A 21,012-nucleotide genomic window follows, 5' to 3' on the forward strand; every position below is an offset into this window, starting at 1 on the left:
TTCCATGCTTTGTGACTCCCTGCTCACCCTGTGTTCCATGCTTTGTGACTCCCTGCTCACCCTGTGTTCCATGCTTTGTGACTCCCTGCTCACCCTGTGTTCCATGCTTTGTGACTCCCTGCTCCCCTTGTGTTCCATGCTTTGTGACTCCCTGCTCACCCTGTGTTCCATGCTTTGTGACTCCCTGCTCACCCTGTGTTCCATGCTTTGTGACTCCCTGCTCACCCTGTGTTCCATGCTTTGTGACTCCCTGCTCACCCTGTGTTCCATGCTTTGTGACTCCCTACTCACCTTGTGTTCCATGCTTTGTGACTCCCTGCTCACCTTGTGTTCCATGCTTTGTGACTCCCTGCTCACCCTGTGTTCCATGCTTTGTGACTCCCTGCTCACCCTGTGTTCCATGCTTTGTGACTCCCTGCTCACCCTGTGTTCCATGCTTTGTGACTCCCTGCTCACCCTGTGTTCCATGCTTTGTGACTCCCTTCTCACCCTGTGTTCCATGCTTTGTGACTCCCTTCTCACCCTGTGTTCCATGCTTTGTGACTCCCTGCTCACCCTGTGTTCCATGCTTTGTGACTCCCTGCTCACCCTGTGTTCCATGCTTTGTGACTCCCTTCTCACCCTGTGTTCCATGCTTTGTGACTCCCTGCTCACACTGTGTTCCATGCTTTGTGACTCCCTGCTCACCCTGTGTTCCATGCTTTGTGACTCCCTGCTCACCCTGTGTTCCATGCTTTGTGACTCCCTGCTCACCCTGTGTTCCATGCTTTGTGACTCCCTGGTCACCCTGTGTTCCATGCTTTGTGACTCCCTGGTCACCCTGTGTTCCATGCTTTGTGACTCCCTGCTCACCCTGTGTTCCATGCTTTGTGACTCCCTGTTCACCTTGTGTTCCATGCTTTGTGACTCCCTGCTCCCCTTGTGTTCCATGCTTTGTGACTCCCTGCTCACCCTGTGTTCCATGCTTTGTGACTCCCTGCTCACCTTGTGTTCCATGCCTTGTGACTCCCTGCTCACCCTGTGTTCCATGCTTTGTGACTCCCTGCTCACCCTGTGTTCCATGCTTTGTGACTCCCTGCTCACCCTGTGTTCCATGCTTTGTGACTCCCTACTCACCTTGTGTTCCATGCTTTGTGACTCCCTGCTCACCTTGTGTTCCATGCTTTGTGACTCCCTGCTCACCCTGTGTTCCATGCTTTGTGACTCCCTGCTCACCCTGTGTTCCATGCTTTGTGACTCCCTGCTCACCCTGTGTTCCATGCTTTGTGACTCCCTGGTCACCCTGTGTTCCATGCTTTGTGACTCCCTGCTCACCCTGTGTTCCATGCTTTGTGACTTCTTGCTCACCCTGTGTTCCATGCTTTGTGACTCCCTTCTCACCCTGTGTTCCATGCTTTGTGACTCCCTGCTCACCCTGTGTTCCATGCTTTGTGACTCCCTGGTCACCCTGTGTTCCATGCTTTGTGACTCCCTGCTCACCCTGTGTTCCATGCTTTGTGACTCCCTGGTCACCCTGTGTTCCATGCTTTGTGACTCCTTGCTCACCCTGTGTTCCATGCTTTGTGACTCCCTGCTCACCCTGTGTTCCATGCTTTGTGACTCCCTGCTCACCCTGTGTTCCATGCTTTGTGACTCCCTGCTCACCCTGTGTTCCATGCTTTGTGACTCCCTGCTCACCCTGTGTTCCATGCTTTGTGACTCTCTGCTCACCTTGTGTTCCATGCTTTGTGACTCAATATAAGGCATATACATAATACTAGAGGTCATATATATATATTTTCCTTATTATAAGGGTTTTGTTGTGGATGGTATGTTTTATAATATATGAGCGATTTATTACCTTTTGTATGAGCTGTATAATACTCAGTTGCTTATTATCTACCTTATCTTTATCATCTGTATTGAGTAAGAGGGTTTTTTTACGATCGCAACAATCAGGCATATCAAGGGTGTCAGTTTTGGGGGCCGTCCCATCTGACTGTGTGCCGCCTATAAATGCGCGCGGATGACGTTGTACGTGACCTCCTGACGAAGCACGTGGTGCGAAACGCGTAGAGGTCACGACAGGTCATCCTGCGCGTGTTTCCTGACAAGCTGAGACGGAGCCTGCAAGAGGCACAAGCGGTGTTTTCCATCTTCACGGTGCCGAGATCCGGATCCTTTTGCGGTCACCGTGAACCGGCGTTCTGCCTCAGTGTAAGTGTCCGTCTCCCCTTGCCAGTTGTTCATTTTTCTATGGCGGTTTCATTCTAAATCGTTAGATAGACTTTTCACTATATTTGTTTTATATTTTCCATGTATTTTATTGTGGTTGTTTGCTGTGCCGCTTAGAGCTTAGGTAGCATTGGAGGTACTCTCTAATAATACTGAGTTTTTAGCTGTTTAGCATTTGTAGCTGAGGTGGGGTTGGATCCTCTCAGTACTTGTGTATTTTTTAATAAATTACCATCAACTAATCCCTGGTGCGCATTTGTGCATTTTTTCTTACTCTGTTTTTCAGGGTGCCATCCCCCTCCTCTAGGGGGGACCACCTTGAAGTAGGAGCCTTTGGGGAGACGCTCCATGCGCGTGCTGCAAAGGGATTGTCCACATTTTACTACTGCACGAGCGCTGAATATCCTGCTTTTTCTGACTCCCTGCTCACCCTGAGTTCTCCACTCTGTTCTCCCTGCTTAGTTTTCAGTTCTAGATGAAGCTGATTGTCTACCACACATGACCACTGAAACAAAAAGGCCCCAATGCACATCTAATGTGATAAATTATCTTGTTCTGGTCGTACACAGCACTGTATGCACCCCGGGCTCTGATTTGTACCTCTTCTCCACCGCATCCACAACACGATGCAAGAGCCATATCTCTGAGAACCCCCCCTCCTGCACCGCTGCACCCCCTTCCTGCCCCACCTCTCTCATGGGAGGGGCAGATAGCAGCAGGTGGTGGCTGCTGACACACAGGGTCCCGGTCAGGGGGGGCATTAAGGGGCAGGACACACAGACTTTCTCCACCTTGGAGGTTTGGATGAGCTCGGACAGCTCCATGTAGGAGAAGGGAGTGACAGCGAAGGTGAGGAGGTCACAGTCACTGCAAGACAGGAAATCAGGGGGTGAGTCCATGCGATGAATGGGAGAGAGAATGGGACAGACTGAGTGGGTGGGTGAGTGAAGAAGAGAGTAAGAGGAAAGTGTGACAACTGAGAACATTGGGGTGCAAAATAGGGAGAAAGGCCAAGAGAAGAAAAATAGGAGAAACGGTGCAAGTAAAAGAAACGCAGAGGGAGATCAAAGAAAAGACAGGTTTTTATTCAATATGCCTTGAAGTGTCTTCCCAGTGCAGGAGAAGAGACGAGCTGCATTGAAATGAATGGGGACTAAAACCTTCCCCAGTGCAGGGAAGCTGCTTCGCAGAGTGGAGAGCGGAGAGAAACAAAGAACAAAGTAAGGCTGCGTCCCTGCTGGCGCTGAGCGTGCTGTGCGCTCAGCGCTTGCTGCTTTTACTTACATAAATCTATATGTGCAAGTCCCCGCTCACGCGGTGCGCGCTCATGTGCGGGCACGCACGCTCACCCAAGCTTGGTGCTTGAGCAGACAAAAAAAAGTGACTTTGAAGCGCTCTCAACTTGCCCGCAATGCCCCCCCCCCCCCGTGCGCGCTTGCGAAATAGGCAGGACACGCGGCACTCATGCTTAGAGAGTTGGTAACATCACCTCTCTCAAGCGCGGTCAGTGCCGGAAGGGACGCAGCCTTAGGCTAAGTCCCCGCAGGCACTGAGCGCGCTCATGCTTGGAGAGCGCTCCAAGCATGAGCGCCGGGTGTCCTGTTGTACGCGGGGGAGGGGGCATTGCGGGCCAGCTGAGCGCGCGATATGTATAGGTTTTTTGTTTTGCTAAGCGCCGATCGCAGCTGAGCGTGTTTGCACGCGCACGAGCGCTGCACGCACCGTGTGAGCAGGGACTTACATATATCTATATATGTAAGTCTCCTCCGCAAGTGCCGCCCCAACCAGCGCTAGCGGGGACGCAGCCTTAGACACAGTTAACGTCTCATGATTTTATCTGCACCATAAACCCCCAGTGATTTAGGATAATCTCCCGCCCCCCTGTACCTCCTCTGCTCAGTCACACAGGGTCGTGCGGTCTGTGTCGCTGTCCCCAGGATGTGATGACACTTCTCTCTCCAGCAGAACACCCGGCACCGCAGTTTCTGTCACTGAGACCCCAGAACACGGTGACAGAGGTGGGGCAAACGCATGTCGGTGGGTGGGGGGGACGCATGTCCCTCGCTGTCACAGTGAGGAAGTAGCGGTCTGTGTCACAAAAAATTTGGTGAGGCCACGCTGTGCAATAACTTAACCCTCTCCCTGCCTGATCTTAACCCTCCTATTCTTCTCAGCTTAACTTTGCCACACTAACCACTTCCCTGCACAAGACCTTCAGACCAACACTCCACTTCCCTGATATAAGCTGCAGAGCATCTCACACTCATGTTATACTGCAGAGCATCTCACACTCATGTTACACTGCAGAGCATCTCACACTCATGTTACACTGCAGAGCATCTCACACTCATGTTACACTGCAGAGCGTCTCACACTCATGTTACACTGCAGAGCGTCTCACGCCTCTTATATTACACTGCAGAGCGTCTCACCGCTCCAAAGTTACACACTGCCGAGCGTCTCACCCCGCTCATGTTAAACACTGTAGAGTGTCTCACCTCTAGTCATGCTGAGCCACTAATTCAGCCAGCTGTGCTAAAGTAGGGATATCAAGAAAACCTGGCCTGGTTGCGGCCCTCGAGGACTGGAGTTGTGCAGGCCTGGCTTAGGGTATATCAACCCCGCCCAGCCTGCTAGATGTTGCTTGTCAACTTATTTGTTCCTGAGCAGCAGTCTGGCTATTCTCTTGCCCCTGCTCTGTCTTTCCCTGGCTACCATTACCTTGCATCTAACGCTGCAGGCTTTACAGGTACCTTTTTGTTTTGCCTTGTGTTCCCCTTGCACTTCTTGCCCCCTGATCTTTGTCTCTACCTGGCTACCTCACTTTTTGCACCTTGCTCTACGGATTTTAAAGATCCCTTTTGTTTTACCTTTTTCATTAACTACCTTGGTGTGAGCATTGAACACTATCTATTTAACTTATATCAGTCTCTTGTTGTTTTGGGGGTTCCGTGTTACCGCAAAGGTTTCCATGTTCCTGATAGAGAGAGAGAGGGAGGGAAACAGAGGAAGGGCGAGAGAGACACGGAGGAAGAGAGACAGGGAGACACAGAGGGAATGAGAGAGACACGGAGGGAGGGAGACACGGAGGGGGAGAGACAGGGAGACACAAAGAGAGGGAGAGAGGCAGGGAGACACAGAGGGATAGAGACAGGGAGGGAGAGAGAGACCGCACCAAATGTTTGGTAACAAAATAAACAATCGCAAATGTGCTCAAATTTGTTTTCCATTGCAAATGACAGTTGGTGGGGGGCTGGACTCTGTAACCCCTCAACTGGCTTTGACTTTAACTATAGCATCCACCATAGGGGCCCGGCTGCCAGAGTGCCACCTTGGGCCCCGCAAAGTCTAAGGCCGGGCCTGCCTGTGACTCTCTGTCTGTCTCTGTCTTGTGTGACTGAGGGAGAACCTTTCTACAGTTTTTCAAGCAATTTATCCGGTCCCATTCTAACCCAGGAAATGACAACGGGACACAGTGAAGGAGCATACTGGGCCCCACACGCAGAGGACAACACCGGCCAAAGAACAGCATACATCCCATTTACCCAGAGGACTCTTTGACCGGTCAGCACGAGTGGAGACGAAATGCGACGTCCTTTAGGATAGCAGATCCCAAGTATTCATTATCTTTCAACCATGGTATGATCGGCACCTGAAGCATCTGCCGTGCCCAGTCAGGGTACCCCCCCACAGTATACAAAAGATAAATTGAAAGGTGACCTTTTGTGGGACATAGTAGGACCCACTGCTATAATAGACAGACCCCCTCATGGACGATATCCATGAGGGCTGTTTGTAAAGAGTGGAGTACTGTCCGTACCCACAAAGAAAATGGAGAGGGCTGTAGTGGAAGTAAAAAACGAGACTGCCCATGATGTGCTGGTACAAAGAGGCACTGTGGTGGCCCACCTGTACAGTGCCAAAGTAATGGGTCCAGCCCGGCAGAAAAGAACTGACGGCGGTAAGCTGACCCCAGATATGTTTCACTTTGGCGACAGTACTGCCCCTGAACAATGGAAGAGGCGTATGGCCCGAAAGCCTGAAGTGTTCTCTACCCATGAGTGGAACATAGGATGGGCAAAGGGAGTGGAGCACCGGATACGCATTTATGATACCCACCCTTTTAGAGAAAGGTCGCAGAGATTGGCCCCCGGCTGACATACAAGATATACTATGCCAAGCATAGAAAATGCATTGGACTGTCTCACAGGGAGCAAGTGGTTCTCGTCCTCGACCTACGTAGCGGAAACTATCAGATTCCTATGTGTGTGCAAGAAAAGGAGACAGCCTTAATATGCCCTTTGGGGTTTCATCAATTTGAACGCATGCCCCAAGGAGTGTCAGGGCCCCAGCCACATTCCAGAAACTGATGGAACGAGTTGTGTGGGACATGAACTTGCTAGATGTGTTAGTATATTTGGGTCGACTTAATCATTTTTTGAAGAGCATGAGAACATAGAGGTGCCACCAGACGGATCAGTCGGGTGGACACGCCAACAGGATCGAGTGAATTCCTGTACTGGACTACAAAGAACCCATCATAATTTCTGATCTTTATGCACAGCTATTTTGTAAGAGCATTTTTACTTTTTGTGACTAGTAAAGCTAATATTACTGCGCTTCTCTCCTTTTTTATCTTTAAAGAGCATGAGACCCACCTGATGAAGGTAGTGGATCGGCTGAGTGAGAGCAGGCTGAAGCTATCACTGGACAAATGTCAGTTCTGTCAAACGTCCATCACATATGTGGGACACACGTATTTAAAGAAGGGGTGGCTACCGATCCGTCCAAACTGGAGGCTATTGCATCTTGGCACAGACCCAGGCAGTTGACAGAACTACGATCATTCTTAGGGTCCTGCGGATTTTATAGGCGATTTGTGAAAAACTTCTTGGCCATAGTATAGCCATTGACCCAACTGATTACAGGTTACCCGTCGACTCAAAGGCACAGCATGGCCCCTGGAACCACCAGCCAAGATTACTTCAAGATGAATGAACCATTTGGACGTAGGTGCGAGGAGGACTTCAAAGCCGTCAAGGCTCACCTCACTAATGTACCAGTACTAGCGCTTGCCGATTAACAAAAGCCCTGTGTATTATATGTGGTCACCAGCCTAGAAGGACTAGGGACCGTGTTATATAGTGAACATTCCTGATATAATACCTGTGAGCAGGGGGTTAGCCCCATCAGAAAATTATTACCCGGTGCATAAACTTGAGTTTATGGCCTTTAAATGGGCAGTAGTTGAAAGGCTGCACGACTTCCTGTATGGAGCAATGTTTGTAGTACACATGGACAACAACCCGCTCATATCCGCTCGTCGGTTAAATTTGATGCCACTGGTCATAGGTGATTAGCTGCATTGGCTAAGTACAATTTTAGCCTGAAATATAGAGAGGAAGACAGAAAATTGACGCTGATGCGTTGTCTCGGATTCGCAGTGATACCCGGGGACTGATAGTCAGTGGGACATTACAGCCAGGGTATGAACCACGTGCAAAAAAATGGAGACATCCAGATATATGATGACAGCAACGCTGATAGTACGGGGATATCCCCCACTGCTATAGCCCTTGCTTATACCTTTCCTGCGTAAGTAGCCATGGAGGGGTTGCAACCATTAAACAGCCAGGACCTTCGGGAGGTGCAGAAGACAGATACATGCCTAAAAGAAGTATGCTTGGCAAGAAGTCGGCCTTGGCCGTCAGAGGAGCGCACCCTGAGCCAATGGCCAAATCTAGTAATAAAATGTGGAGTGCAGTTTCGCGTCAACAAGAAATCTCAACACTTGGTAACTAAACAGTTGATACTCCCTGTAAGACACGTGTGCAGAGGTATGCAAATGGAGACTTTTTAGGGTGAAATTAATATAAGGCTTTATTGCCTGTTCCTTTAACAATATAAACACAAAACATAAAAGAAAAACCTGCTCCACTTTGGAGAATAACTAGACAGCACTGTATATGCCCTATCTAACTGAGTGGGTAGCTAGGCTGATTACCACCCCATATATATATATATATATATATATATATATATAATGGCAGTAAGATCCCCAACTTTAACTCATAAATGTATCTCCCTACAAAGATACTACTGTTGCTTTTTGTAGCACAATTTTTAGTAATACTGTGCATCTGGAGTATATATTTTCACCTCTTCATGTGTTTTTAATACTGCACTTTCATTTTGGTTAAGTGTAAACAGAGGAGTGGTGAGGCTGAGCTGCTGCACAGTGATGACAGGGCTCCCATGCGCCTACAGTACTCCCGTTTTTAATTACAATCAGCTGGTTCTTGATTATGCACACAGGTGGTGATGGGTATATATGTTTTCCTTGGGCAGTGTTCTCCAGCACGCCCCTGAGGAAGGTCCTATACAGGACCGAAACGTTGGATTTATATGTGCCTGCTTTTTTTCAAATACACTTTTGCAATATACCTTGAGTGCTGTTTTTTGTCTCCTTGGTGGGACACCTGGCTTCCTGTTATTTTTGTTGAACAAGCACCTATTTCTTTGGAGCCTTTGAAGTGCCTGCTGTTATCTTTATATATATATATATATATATATATATATATATATATATATATATATATATATATACATACACACACACACACACACACACACACACACACTAGTCCAACAAGAAAGTCTCTTATCTGTTTCTGTTGTAGCTGTAGGGGAAGGCCTCTCTGTTCTCCTGGGTCAGCATCCTTGTGTGCTATGGCACTCTATGTCCAGGTATAGAGAGGTCTTGTCTCATTGTCCTGCTGTCAGCATACAGTCCTGTGTGTATCAAGACATCATATTTTCCTCAGGTCATCCCAGTTGTGGGCTAAGGAAATATCTGCAGTCCTCCTTCTCCTTATATCAGCCTAAATATGAGCTAAGGAATCTCTCTCCTGTTTCCAGCAGGAGGCTTTTCTTAAAGCTCTAATGTGTCCAGGTGGAGTCTAGTTAATTGCCTGTCTGCAATTAACCAGCACACTGCTGTATTTAGAGGCAGATTCTCTCAAACAGTGATAAGTCGCTGTTACACTCCCCTACAAATACAGACAGGTGGTACTAAGCTCACTCCACGACACCCATGTCAATCTGGGTACCAACAAGATGTTGGGACTAGTAAAAGGCTGGTTCTACTGGCCCCGAATGGCCAGAGATGTTGAAGAATACTGCATGAATTGCGATCGGTGTGTACTAGGGATGACCCTTCCTAAGAGGGCCGCCCGTTAGTAAATATAACCAGCAATGGGCCATTGGATTCCGTTTGCATGGACTTTCTGTCATTGGAACCTGATAGAAAAAACACTGTCAATATTCTAGTGGTCACTGACCACTTTACAAGGTATGCACAGGCGTTTCCGACCAAAGACCAGCGAGCTGTTATAGTCGCCAAGGTGCTGTGGGACAAATACTTTGTTCATTATGGACTACCTGCTAGTATCCATTTTGACCAGGGACGAGATTTTGAAAGCCGCCTCATCAAGGAGCTGCTATGCCTTTGTGGGATAAAGAAATCCAGAACAATGCCATACCATCCACAGGGGGACCTGAGAGGTTTAATAGGACACTATTGAACATGATGGGCACATTGAATACCCAGAGAAAAGAACAGTGGAGTCAACATGTGCATCACCTGTTGCATGCATATAATTGTACCCGGAATGACAGTACTATCCATATTATCTGATGTTCGGGCAGGAAGCCAGTTTGCCAATCAACTTGTGCTTTGGAGTGGCAGAAGATGGTACGTCCCCTACAACCTACTGTAGATGCAATTTGTGTTAAGGCTCAAAGAACAGTTGCAAGAGGCGTATGTGTATATATTGGCTACTACTACGACTGACACCACAAACCAGGGAAATAAAGGCAGGTATGGTAAAAGGGTACATGGCCAAGAATCACAAGTGCACGACTTACTTCTCATCAGAAATCTGGGTATACCGGGCAAGCATAAGATAGCCAACCACTGGAAACCAGAGCCCTATGTCGTAGTAAAGAAACTAAAAGGGCTTCCTATACACCGAGTGAAACCTGAAAAGGGAAGTGGATCAGAAAAAAATCTGCATAGGAATCACCTACTGGTCATAAGTCAGCTTGTAAGGTGCCCTGTGAGGGAAGAGACTCCGGGGGTAGATACCCAGCCTAGAAGAAGTGACAGGTTAAACAGAGAATGGGGTCCAACCTGTATTCACCTAAAACTATACACAAATGAAAGTGATGATGAGTCTGATGAGGAATACAGAGGAGAAAGGAAGTAAGGCCACCTGTCTGAGATCTTGTATTCTGATGAGATAAATCCTCCACAAGAGGATTCTCCGATACGACCAGCAGGATCACGAGACATATGGAGAGATAGATTCCTGAGTTGGATCCAGAATTCACCCCTTTTAATCTCTTAGAGCAGAATGATGAAACTGAAGATGAGCATGGGGTAGACCACTGTGAGCACCACTCTAGTGTAGGGACAGCTGAACAAGAGCTACCTGTATCCTGTGGATCCTGTGACAGGGTGAAGTCAATTACTGATGAGTATGCCTGGGAAACATACATCTGCCTGCTGAAACCATCAGTCAGAGGGTTAACATAGCTAGAGGTACCTGAGCAATCAGGGCCGAATTAAGACAGCTGTCAGGCAGCTTGATAAGGAGGCTACTACTGGTAGTGTAACGCGTAGCTCACCACAAACGAGGCGCGACCGCGGGGACTGCGCATGCGCAAAGAGCGCTTGCCGGCCACACATGTGCAATCGGCATTTGCCAGTCGCTCATGCGCGTGCCTGATCGGAGCCTGACGATCGCGCATGCGCACAAGCAGCCGGCAAGCGCCAATTGTGCATGTGCGGCCAGCAGCATAGAAAACCAGGACAGCACCCCAAAAAGTCGAGACAGAGGCCTAAAACCGAGACATCTGGTCACCCTAATCAGGCCCCCACCTCAGAAAGGAACGCATTAAGCTGACGGGAGTTCTACGGGTCCAGACCTGCTACATCTACTCCTTCGCACCCTTTAAAGCTAGTTGTAAGCGTTATATTGTTATATTGTAATGTCGTTTTATTATTGTTCTATTATGTATGGTCCTGTCGTGGGACATTTTTATTTTTATAACTTGATTTTTTATTCATCAGATGTTTTGGGGAAGGGGGTACAGAAAGGAAGACGGGGAGTGGAGGGTATGTGGACATTTAAAGACAATAATACATATCATAATAAAGATACAGACTGACAAAAATAATCAAAGCAAAAGGGGTTGGGTACATTTCAGGTGCAACTTCATGTAAACATACTTAATTGAAAGGTTGGTACTTTGCATTGTCCCGGTCACACGCTTTCTGAACACAGGTCAGCCACAGCCTGATATGTTTTTCTTGGGCACATGATTTGGTGAGCTAACTTTATTTAAACTGTGACTTTATTTGTGGGACCTCTCCGGTGAGGGTTTTACAGATACTTATATTGTAAGCACTTGATGATCAGAGGCATGGGGATCATTTCTCACCATCCAAGGTCCCCAGACTGCCTCCAACTGAGCCACTTAATCATTAAGAATGGCTGTCAGTTTTTCTTTCAGGTGGGTCCTCCATAGTCTTTTTTTCTACCTCTAATATAGTTGGACATTTTAGTCGCCAAGAGGCTGCAATACAGCAACTGGTTGCTGTTAGGATATGTTTAATTAGCTTAAGGGTTTTATTAAGGAGGGCTTGCCAATGGTTTTGAGCAATTCTTAGGCCCAACAAGTCATATCTGAGGTCATAGGACTTTTTCCAAAGGGATTCCACCCCAGGGCATCTCCACCATATGTGGTACATTGTACCCTCACCTCCGCAAACTCTAAAGCACAGTGGGGATAGGGTTTGATATATTTTGTTTAACCGCGAGGGGCAAAGGTACCACCTGTACAAAACCCTGTATCCATTTTCTTTGGTAATCACATTGATCGAGGCTGCTGCCAGCTCATCCCAAATCTTTGGCTACTGTTTTTATTTAGTGAATTTTGTTTTTGTTTTTGTGTTTTTGAATGTTTTATTATTTTGTGTTTTGTGCATTAATGTATTTTGATTAGGGTGCCCATTGAGTGCTATAGTGGCTTATCAGGCCCATATTATTATATGGGTATGATGTACCACTATACTACTCAATGGGTTACAGGGTGGGTATAGTGGGTCCGGGGTGGGTGCTTAGGCCTCCTGGGGGGGTAGCGGGGCAGGGTGGGTTAACCCCTTAATTACTATAGCGGTTATTAACCGCTAAGGTGATTGAGGGGTTAGGCGACATTAGATTGTATTTTTTATGTATGTATGCTTTCTGGCAATGGAGGACAAGGACCTGCACTATCCTGATGAGGACGCTCTTCATATTGGCTGTGGTAAGTAGAACTGTATTTATTAACTTTATTTATGCTGGCTAATGTTGTGTTTAATAATGGGCAAATAATCTATTATCCATATCTGGATAATAGTTATTTTGCCCATTACTGTACTGTGTGTATTTGGTGGTGGTGGTGGTGGTGGTGGTGGGTGTATTTATTTAAATGTAAGCCATGTTTTATTTTTTTACATACAGGATTGGTACCGCCGGGTAAGCGGGGACCTATGGAGACCGCCTGAGGACCCCCGGATGCCCACGGTACCACCTGCGGACCCATGGGGTACACCTGTGGGGAAGAACCAGGGGCTCCACAGCTGTGGGGGCCCGTGGACCCGCAGGGACCACCCGAGGGCCCCAGACCCCTGTGGGAACCACCCGAGGGTCCCCAGATACCTGTGGGAATGACCTGGGGACCCCCAGACACCCGCGGGGACCAGCCGTGGACCCCATTGGGGCACGCCGAGACCTGCAGGTACCACCTGGAGGCCCACGGCGCCTAGCGGGGACCACCCGGATGACCCCAGACACCCGTGGGTACCAACGAGGTGCACTGTGGGGCCTGCGGATACCCGTCCGGACCGCAGTGGATACCCGCAGGCCTGGGGTATTAATCCTGAATGTAAAATAATAAATATTGGTTTTATGGGGGGGCACGGGGGGTGAGTGCTGTATTGGTGCTTACTAAATATTTTTACATTTAAAATGTATTCATAGTATAGATGTGCAGGGGATCTCCAGAGCAGAACCACGTTAGTTTGAAGTCCAGGGAGAAAGAATATCATGCTAGAGAAAATAAAGATATAGCCTCTAAAGATCATCAGTATAGAGAGGATAGAGGCTACGAGGGGAGTAATCAGAATGAGAGAAGAGACTATGAAAGGTTTAGATCACCATGGAGAAAAGACAATCAACATCAGAACCGAGAACCTCCTTTTTTAGAACAGAGGAGAGGATGGGAACGAGACAGAGAACATGAGGGATATTACCCACGGATGTGGAGAGCAAATTCAGGAGTAACATCCAGGGAAAGAAGAGATGGAGGAAGAAGAGAGGCTGTAGAGGGGGGAAGAAGGGAGCAATGAAGATAGATAAACCCAGCACCAAATTAGGAATATTTAACCTTAGCAAGTATAATCTAAACAAAGAAGAAGAAGGTATTTTAAGCAGAGGCCTAAATTTTGCTCCTTCAAACAGAGCATCCGCATTTCAAACATTTATGGATGCCCAAAAATATGTAAGGAGATTGACTCTAAAAAGGTACTTTGAAAAAACCAAGAAGGACCAGAGAGATACAAGTATGACGAGTGTAGAGGATAACAACAATCACTTTGTACACACGTCATTAAAAAAAACCTCGACCTTCTATCCAAGCTTCTGTAAGGGTCCCTATTTAGAGACCTTCCAGAGATTGGTGGAAGAAGATCTAAAAACAATAGGGGATAGAAAGACTAAAATGAGACCCAATTTCACAAAGAAAGAAAGAGCAGTTTTGGATGATCTAGCTGATAATAAGGAGCTAGTAATTAAACCGGCAGATAAAGGGGGCGGGGTGTTGATCTTAGACACCGCAGATTACATAGAAGAGGCGGAGAGGCTATTGGGAGATACAACTACGTATGCTAAATTAAAATCAAACCCAACTACATTATATATTAAAGAATTATCAACATTGCTAGATGAAGGCCTCGAGAACGGGATTCTTCTAAAAAAAGAACACGAGTTTATAACAACATCAAATCCAAGAATGCCGGTATTCTATTATCTGCCAAAACTCCATAAATCTCTAATTAAGCCCCCAGGAAGACCAATAATATCTGGGATCGGCTCCCTAACGCAGAATTTCTCAGCATACATAGACACCATATTACAACCTGCAGTGAAAAAATTGCTTTCTTACCTGAAAGATACAACACAGGTGATACAATCACTAGACAGTATTGTGTGGCAGTCAGACTATATACTCGCCACATGTGACATCACATCACTCTACACATGCATAGATCATGTGCAGGGGTGTGATGCCACAATGTACTGCCTGGAGAAGTATCTGGAATTAGAAGATATACCGAAGAATTTTTTAATAGACGGAATTGGTTTTATTCTTAACCATAATGTCTTTTGGTTTGGAGGTGATTATTATCTGCAAAAAAGAGGGACCGCAATGGGCACCAGGTTTGCTCCCAGTTATGCAAATCTCTTTCTTGGATGGTGGGAAGATCCAGTAATCTGGCCCAACAAGACGTGGGAGGCAAACCTGGTGCTCTACAAACGCTACATAGATGATATTATCATTGTATGGAAAGGCGACCTCGAATCGTTGCAAACCTTTTTTACTACCATCAACACCAATAATTTAAATCTAAATTTTACTTATAACACAAGCATATCGGATGTGACATTTTTAGATCTAGAAATTTTTATCGAATTAGGAGTGATTAACACTAGAACACATTTTAAAACAGTTAATTGCAACAATTTTATCAAGGCGAATAGTTGTCATAAGAAGAATTGGCTGGAGAACGTTCCCTATGGTGAATTTAGACGCCTGAAGCGTAACTGCACAAAACAGAGTGACTATGAAAAACAAATAATACCAATGAAGGAAAAGTTTTTAGAGAAAGAATACAAAGCACAAACAATTGACAATGCAATACAAAAGGTAGGGGAGATAAATAGAAAGGATATGAAGACAAATAGCCAATCAGATGTTTTTATTCCTTTTATCACAACATACAGTACAAATTCAAGACAAATAGAAGGGATTTTAAAAAAACATTGGCATATTCTAAGACAAGATGATTTTTTAAAAGAAGTAATTGGGGATAAACCCGCTGTAATTTACTCAAAAGCCCCAAACATTAAGCAGAGATTAGTACCAAGTTTTCTGCCTCCAAAGACTACAAGCTGCTGGTTAGATCAACTGTCCAAGGGCTTCAAAAAATGTTTAAACTGTAAGGCCTGTAGGAACAACACATCAACCAGTAGCAAAACAACTTCCTTCAACTGCACTATGTCTAACTTAGACTACGACATCAAATCACACATTACCTGTGATAGTAAAGGTGTGATTTATGTATTACAGTGTGGTTGTAACCTACAGTATGTAGGTAGGACAATACGTAAACTGAAAACGAGAGTGGGAGAACATATAAGAAACATATGCAATGGTTTAGAGACCCACAGTGTCTCAAACCATTATAAAACGAAACATAACCAGAATCCATCCCGCTTAAAAAAAAATGGCATTGAAACAGTTAAATCAGATTGGAGGGGAGGAGACTATATTAAAAAGATCAATAAGAGAGAATCCTTTTGGATTTTCACTCTCCAAACCCTGGCACCAAAAGGGTTAAATTTAGAAATGGAGGTAACTGCATTTCTCCCATAACGATAATAAACTCTACCACATAAGCTAATAACCTCCACTGCTTATGCAAAATAGATCAGCTGGTTATCACATTACCAACATATAATAACCGATATTGGAGTAGCAAATTTAAATATAAATCATCTTTCTGTAAATTAGGGTCTAAGACTCAATTTTCTGGCTCATATGTAACTACCCATTGATATGTGTGTAAACAGATGGCATTCTCAAAAGTTTTTGGGGCTCTAAACTTTAGTTACCAGCCAACAAATTCCACTTCGTCTTATGTTGAATAATACACTCACCCCTAATAATATTGATATGTCTTATTTTAACAGTAACATCTATTATTCATCTTCTTCCAAGATCAACACATTTAATATTTTAAAAGACCTTTTATAGAAGTAATTATTTATATTTTTAAAGCACATCTTAAGTATAGAATTTTGACAAAGTCCCTGTGAATAGATAAGCCTCTCTCCAAACGTCCAATTTTATCTTCCATTTTTATCTTTCAAATCAATTCCATACATGGGGCTTGTAACTTTTAAGTATGCCACTTGTCTATAAAGTTTTAAGTTGTTGAAATTAAAATGTTCAATTTTATTATATTATATCTATTGCCCAAGATGCATTCACTGTTGCAAACATGGATGAGACATGCCCAACTGAGTGTAGCGACCCAATTAAAGTGGCCTGCCAAAAATCAGCACACCCAGAGTTAAACGACGAAATTACAAGGTATAAAAGACTGCTACTACCCTGATCCTGTCTACGTCACTGAGGAAGCAATAGCGAAACGCGTCTGACGTTTTTTGGTTACCACAAGCCACCGTAGTGAGGAGTTTGACTTCCCTGTTTTTTGGACCAGCATCTCGCCGGTTGCGCGGGCGCATGCGCAACGGAACAGGGGCTGTGTATCGTGTGTGCGGAAAGGAAAGGCAGACGGAGAAAGACCCAGCCTGTGCACGGGCTTTTGGACATCTTTTCTGCAGTCAGCTGAACTCGACGCACGGACAGGAAGAACCTGCCAGCAGGGAACCAGCCAAGACAAGACACCCTAACCCGGAAAGGGACGCTCTTTGGAGTCTGGCTACATCTCCTCCCTATGCCAATAGATATTGGCCGCTTGTGAGTTTTTAATCTCTTTTGTTTACATGTTAATAAATTGTATTGCACTATTTTTTCCCCCTTTTTTCTTATTTCCTTGAGGAAGATACCAGGAGGCATCCCCTCACCCTCAACCCATCCCATCACCTATAGAGGAGAAGTCATCTAATCAAGATTAGAGACTTGATGTGAGTGTGTCTCCTCCCACATTGAATATCCACTGTCTACCCCCCTAAATGAAGAAGTGAGTTGTGTATGACTATTGTGTTGTTTTCTCACTGTGGTTCCCCTCTCTTCCCTTTTTATTTCCTACGTTTACATGCCGTGGAGCCACAAGCAGAATAACGCGCCTGAGGACCCTTCCCCCTTTTCTACCATATATTTACACAGAGGTTGGTGAATCACCTCTGAGAGACTCGGGCAGCGGAACTGCATTGTGGAAAGGACTGAAGTTACATATTGAAAAGTAGGATATTCCTTTTTGGCGCAACTTCTCTATTTTCCCTAAAAATGTATACAGGTGTAGCCAGGTCCCCTTTGGCTCCCCGGTTCACCATTGAGAAAGCAGAGAGGCAGGGAGGCCCTCTAGAGGTCGCGCAGACGCAGTTAAGCATAACGGCAGTAAAGATAGCGCACGCGGTCCCAATGCTAAAGAGGTCCTGATGTAAGGAATCTGGTGTCTCAGCGCCGTCAGCGCGACCATTACTCACCTCCCGTCGGTACTCAGGCGTCCAAGCGCCTGCAGCGCAAATCCCACATACCTCCGTTGTCTGCCACTGGAACTCAGGCTCCTCTCCATCACAGGATTGCACCAACCGAAGAGGTGCCTGTTGAACCGCAGCCTCTGCGTGTGTCTCCGGCTCCGCGCTCTATGCGCACACGTGCGTCTGTCACTGACCCCATGCGCATACGCGTGTCAGTCACCGAATCCACGCACACACGCACGCACGCCAGCCCCAGACGTTATGCGCATGCATTCCCAGCTTACAGAGCACACGCCTAACAGAGCACCTTTAACCACTGTTCCTGCAGTGAGGCGTCGCCCCCAAGCATCACACAGTTCCATGCAAATCAATGACTACACTCAGCTGGGCTGTAACACCTCCCTCCTATCAGGGTGGACTCCTTGCAGTCCTCCAGGCCTGCCTCCTTTCCCCATTGGCCTGCCCAGCCTTATTATGCCTGTGCGTCCCATCACTCGTTGCTCGACATAGTTCTGTATGGAAGTATTTGACTACTCTCTCAGTGACTCCTCAGGTATTGACGCGGATTGGACGACTACCCCCTCTGGCTCTCGACTTCGGCTCTACTTGGACTTCGTGACTTCTGGCATCCCTGACACACGGTTTATACCTTCGACCTTCCGCAACTCTCCAATCCCTGGCCTTGGCAACCCCAATAACTACTCTTCCTCTACTACCGGTACTGGCAAGTATTGTCTTCCTTACTATACCTGGCCTGGCAACACTAACACCACACTCCGGACGCGCTCCCTTTGCTGCGGGTGCGTGTATCCCTACGTCCCACCTCAGCATAGGGGACGGGTCTGGTCTGCGGGCAGCACTGTCGTAACACCTGAGTGGACTACATTTCCCAGCAGCCTCTGGTGACTGCCCTTTCACCCACATCACGTGCAGCCAGCCAGCAAATAGAGTTTGCAGCTTCTCCTGTGGGAGAAGGATACAATGTTGCAGGGACCACGCTAGTCAGTTGGAGCTGGGAGAAGGAAGGGGGAGGAAGTGTGTAAGGAGCAAGTGGCTCTTACACTAGACCAGGTTACCCCCAGGCCCCAGGTAGGTCCCACTCCCCACTAGGTTAGTGGGTAGTTCATAGGGTAGGCCCCTTAGGTAGGGACCCTGCCCTTAGGTGTGTGTAAGTCTAGTCAGTGACACAGCTGCAGTGCTGTGTGCTCTGACTAGAAAAGACAGTGTGGCTTTGGAGTGCAGCGACAGCAGTTAGTTTGACTGTGTCAGTGAGAGGCCCCTCATAGGAAGAAGGGGGTTTGCTTAATAAGTTATACAGTGTGTAATATCACCAGTGCCAGTTGCACGTGGTGGGCTGCCAGAGTCTGGGATCAGACAGAATCTACAGTAAGAGATCTTCTGCATGCAGGGACTAGGGTAGAGGTATATCCCCAGGGCCCAGTTAGTCCCCTGAGACACTAGAGGAATACTGTATGTGATAGGGACTGCCATAAGACAGGGACTCCTTCATCATAGCCAGAAGAGGAAGAGACATTGCTGCAGGACAGTGCCTGAATGCCTGTGCAGCCTGAGTGCAGAAAGTGTATCTATTCCTGCAGAGAGCAGCGCAGTGCGGCGTGGGATCACTGTGCAGTGTTGCTGAGTCCAAGGATTATCCTGATCAGGAGCAGTGATTAGGGAGGTAGTAGAATAAGTGCACCACCGGGCCCCAACACAGGGAAGCGCTATCCCTCACACTCACACTCTCATTATGATTGTGGACACTCACATTATTATCAAAGGAACTGAGGGTGATGTGCTGATGGACATGTGGGTGAGGGGATGGTATGCATTCAGGGTGATGCAATGTTATTCATATGATGTATTGATGTTATGCAAAGAGAGTTTCATGGAAGTTATCGTTCATGCTCAGTAAATACTGTTTATTCACATTGTGTGTATTTTTCTGTATGTGGGTTCTGGTGAGGGCACACTCCCACCCCGTTGGGATCCCTCATCAGTGGAGGCGCTGCACCAAGTGTAAGTATATACCCCAGGTTCCCCGTGGCAGAAGCTCAGCCCTCCTGGTTGCCAAACAGGTACAGCACCACACTGATAAGTAGTCAGATACACCTACCCACCTCAATCTCACGTAGGGTGGAGGAAAGAGGGCTACACAGGGAAACGTTGATAGTATGAATAAACTCAAGTCTGGTGTGCTAATCTCCCCATATGCAGCTAGAAATGACTGTGACATTGGGGCCTTTGAACTAAGCATCACCAATGGCCTTTGTGATGCAAAATTGACGCATGACAATCTCATTTTATATTGCAGAGTCATGAAAGAGTTTTTCATTTTTGGGGACACACAAAAATGGACTGTTCTAGGCGTACAGAAGTTAATGGTATGTACTAAAAAATAATGTTTCTGTGCAACAAAAAAAGTAAAAAGAGCGTAAAAATCATCCGCCAAAAAGTCTGTTTAAATTGTTAACGAATAATTAGGTTGCAATGTATGAGCCAAAAATGTATTTGATGCGCAGCATCAATGTTTAATTATATGGGTTACCAACGTGTATTATTTTCCCAGTATGTTTATTATAAATAATATTACACTAATACTTAATATTTACTAATACTGGTTGTAAATAAATACAAATACACACAATTCTGTTTTAATTTAAATGGTACCAATTAAGTTGCAATGTATCAAAATAAATTTCAAGCAACAAATATCGAAGAATATGAAGCCTTCACACATACAACGCACAATTTATGAAGGTGAGTACCTGGGCCCCATTATCTCCTTGGCGCCACATGAAGTGGAAGAGGCTCGTTATGATACGTTATCAATCCTTAGCCCGGGAGATTGATGCCACCTGAGACCTGGCAGAATTCCCAGAGTCAAGAAAATACATTTACAGAGCCAGATTAATCTCCACTTTAACATTGTGTGAAGCTGTAACGGAGTTCCCACCACAAACAAGGCGTGACCGCGAGGCCGAGGCGGGGATAGATATATAACGTCACCCACAGCTGCGTGAGCGCGTCTGGAGTGTAGATTGGTCGAGGTAGCCGGGTCGGGGTTGGAGAGGTCAGGATAGTCAAGATACTTGCGGAGGTCTGGGTTGGAGAGGTGCGGATCATTGCAGGTACTATTAGCCGTGTCAGGATTGGAGAGATGAGGATAGTCTTGGTACGTTTGCCGAGGTCGGGGTTGGAGAGGTGCGGTTCGTCGTTGGTAGCCGGGGTCAAGAGTATAGAA

At 46.4% G+C, this 21,012-nt stretch overlaps 1 protein-coding gene across 4 annotated transcripts in view; it reads right to left on the minus strand.

The window, feature by feature from the left end:
* The window catches only part of LOC142497197 (myotubularin-related protein 9-like), a 40,498-nt gene that overhangs the window by 16,866 nt on the left and 2,620 nt on the right, over nt 1-21,012 (minus strand). For 2 of the 4 annotated variants that reach the window (XM_075604678.1, XM_075604677.1), the window contains exons 2-3: nt 4,102-4,302; nt 2,815-3,081 (exon numbers count right to left, since the gene is read on the minus strand). The exons of 1 other annotated variant lie outside the window; for it this stretch is intronic. In XM_075604678.1, coding sequence (XP_075460793.1) covers nt 2,815-3,038 — 224 coding nt within the window. In that variant the 5' untranslated portion in view covers nt 3,039-3,081; nt 4,102-4,302. The remainder of the gene's footprint in view (nt 1-2,814; nt 3,082-4,101; nt 4,303-21,012) is intronic. One more of the 4 variants, XM_075604679.1, reaches the window with a different exon arrangement.

This window comes from Ascaphus truei, chromosome 6, assembly GCF_040206685.1.
Source record: "Ascaphus truei isolate aAscTru1 chromosome 6, aAscTru1.hap1, whole genome shotgun sequence".
Lineage (NCBI taxonomy): Eukaryota > Metazoa > Chordata > Amphibia > Anura > Ascaphidae > Ascaphus > Ascaphus truei.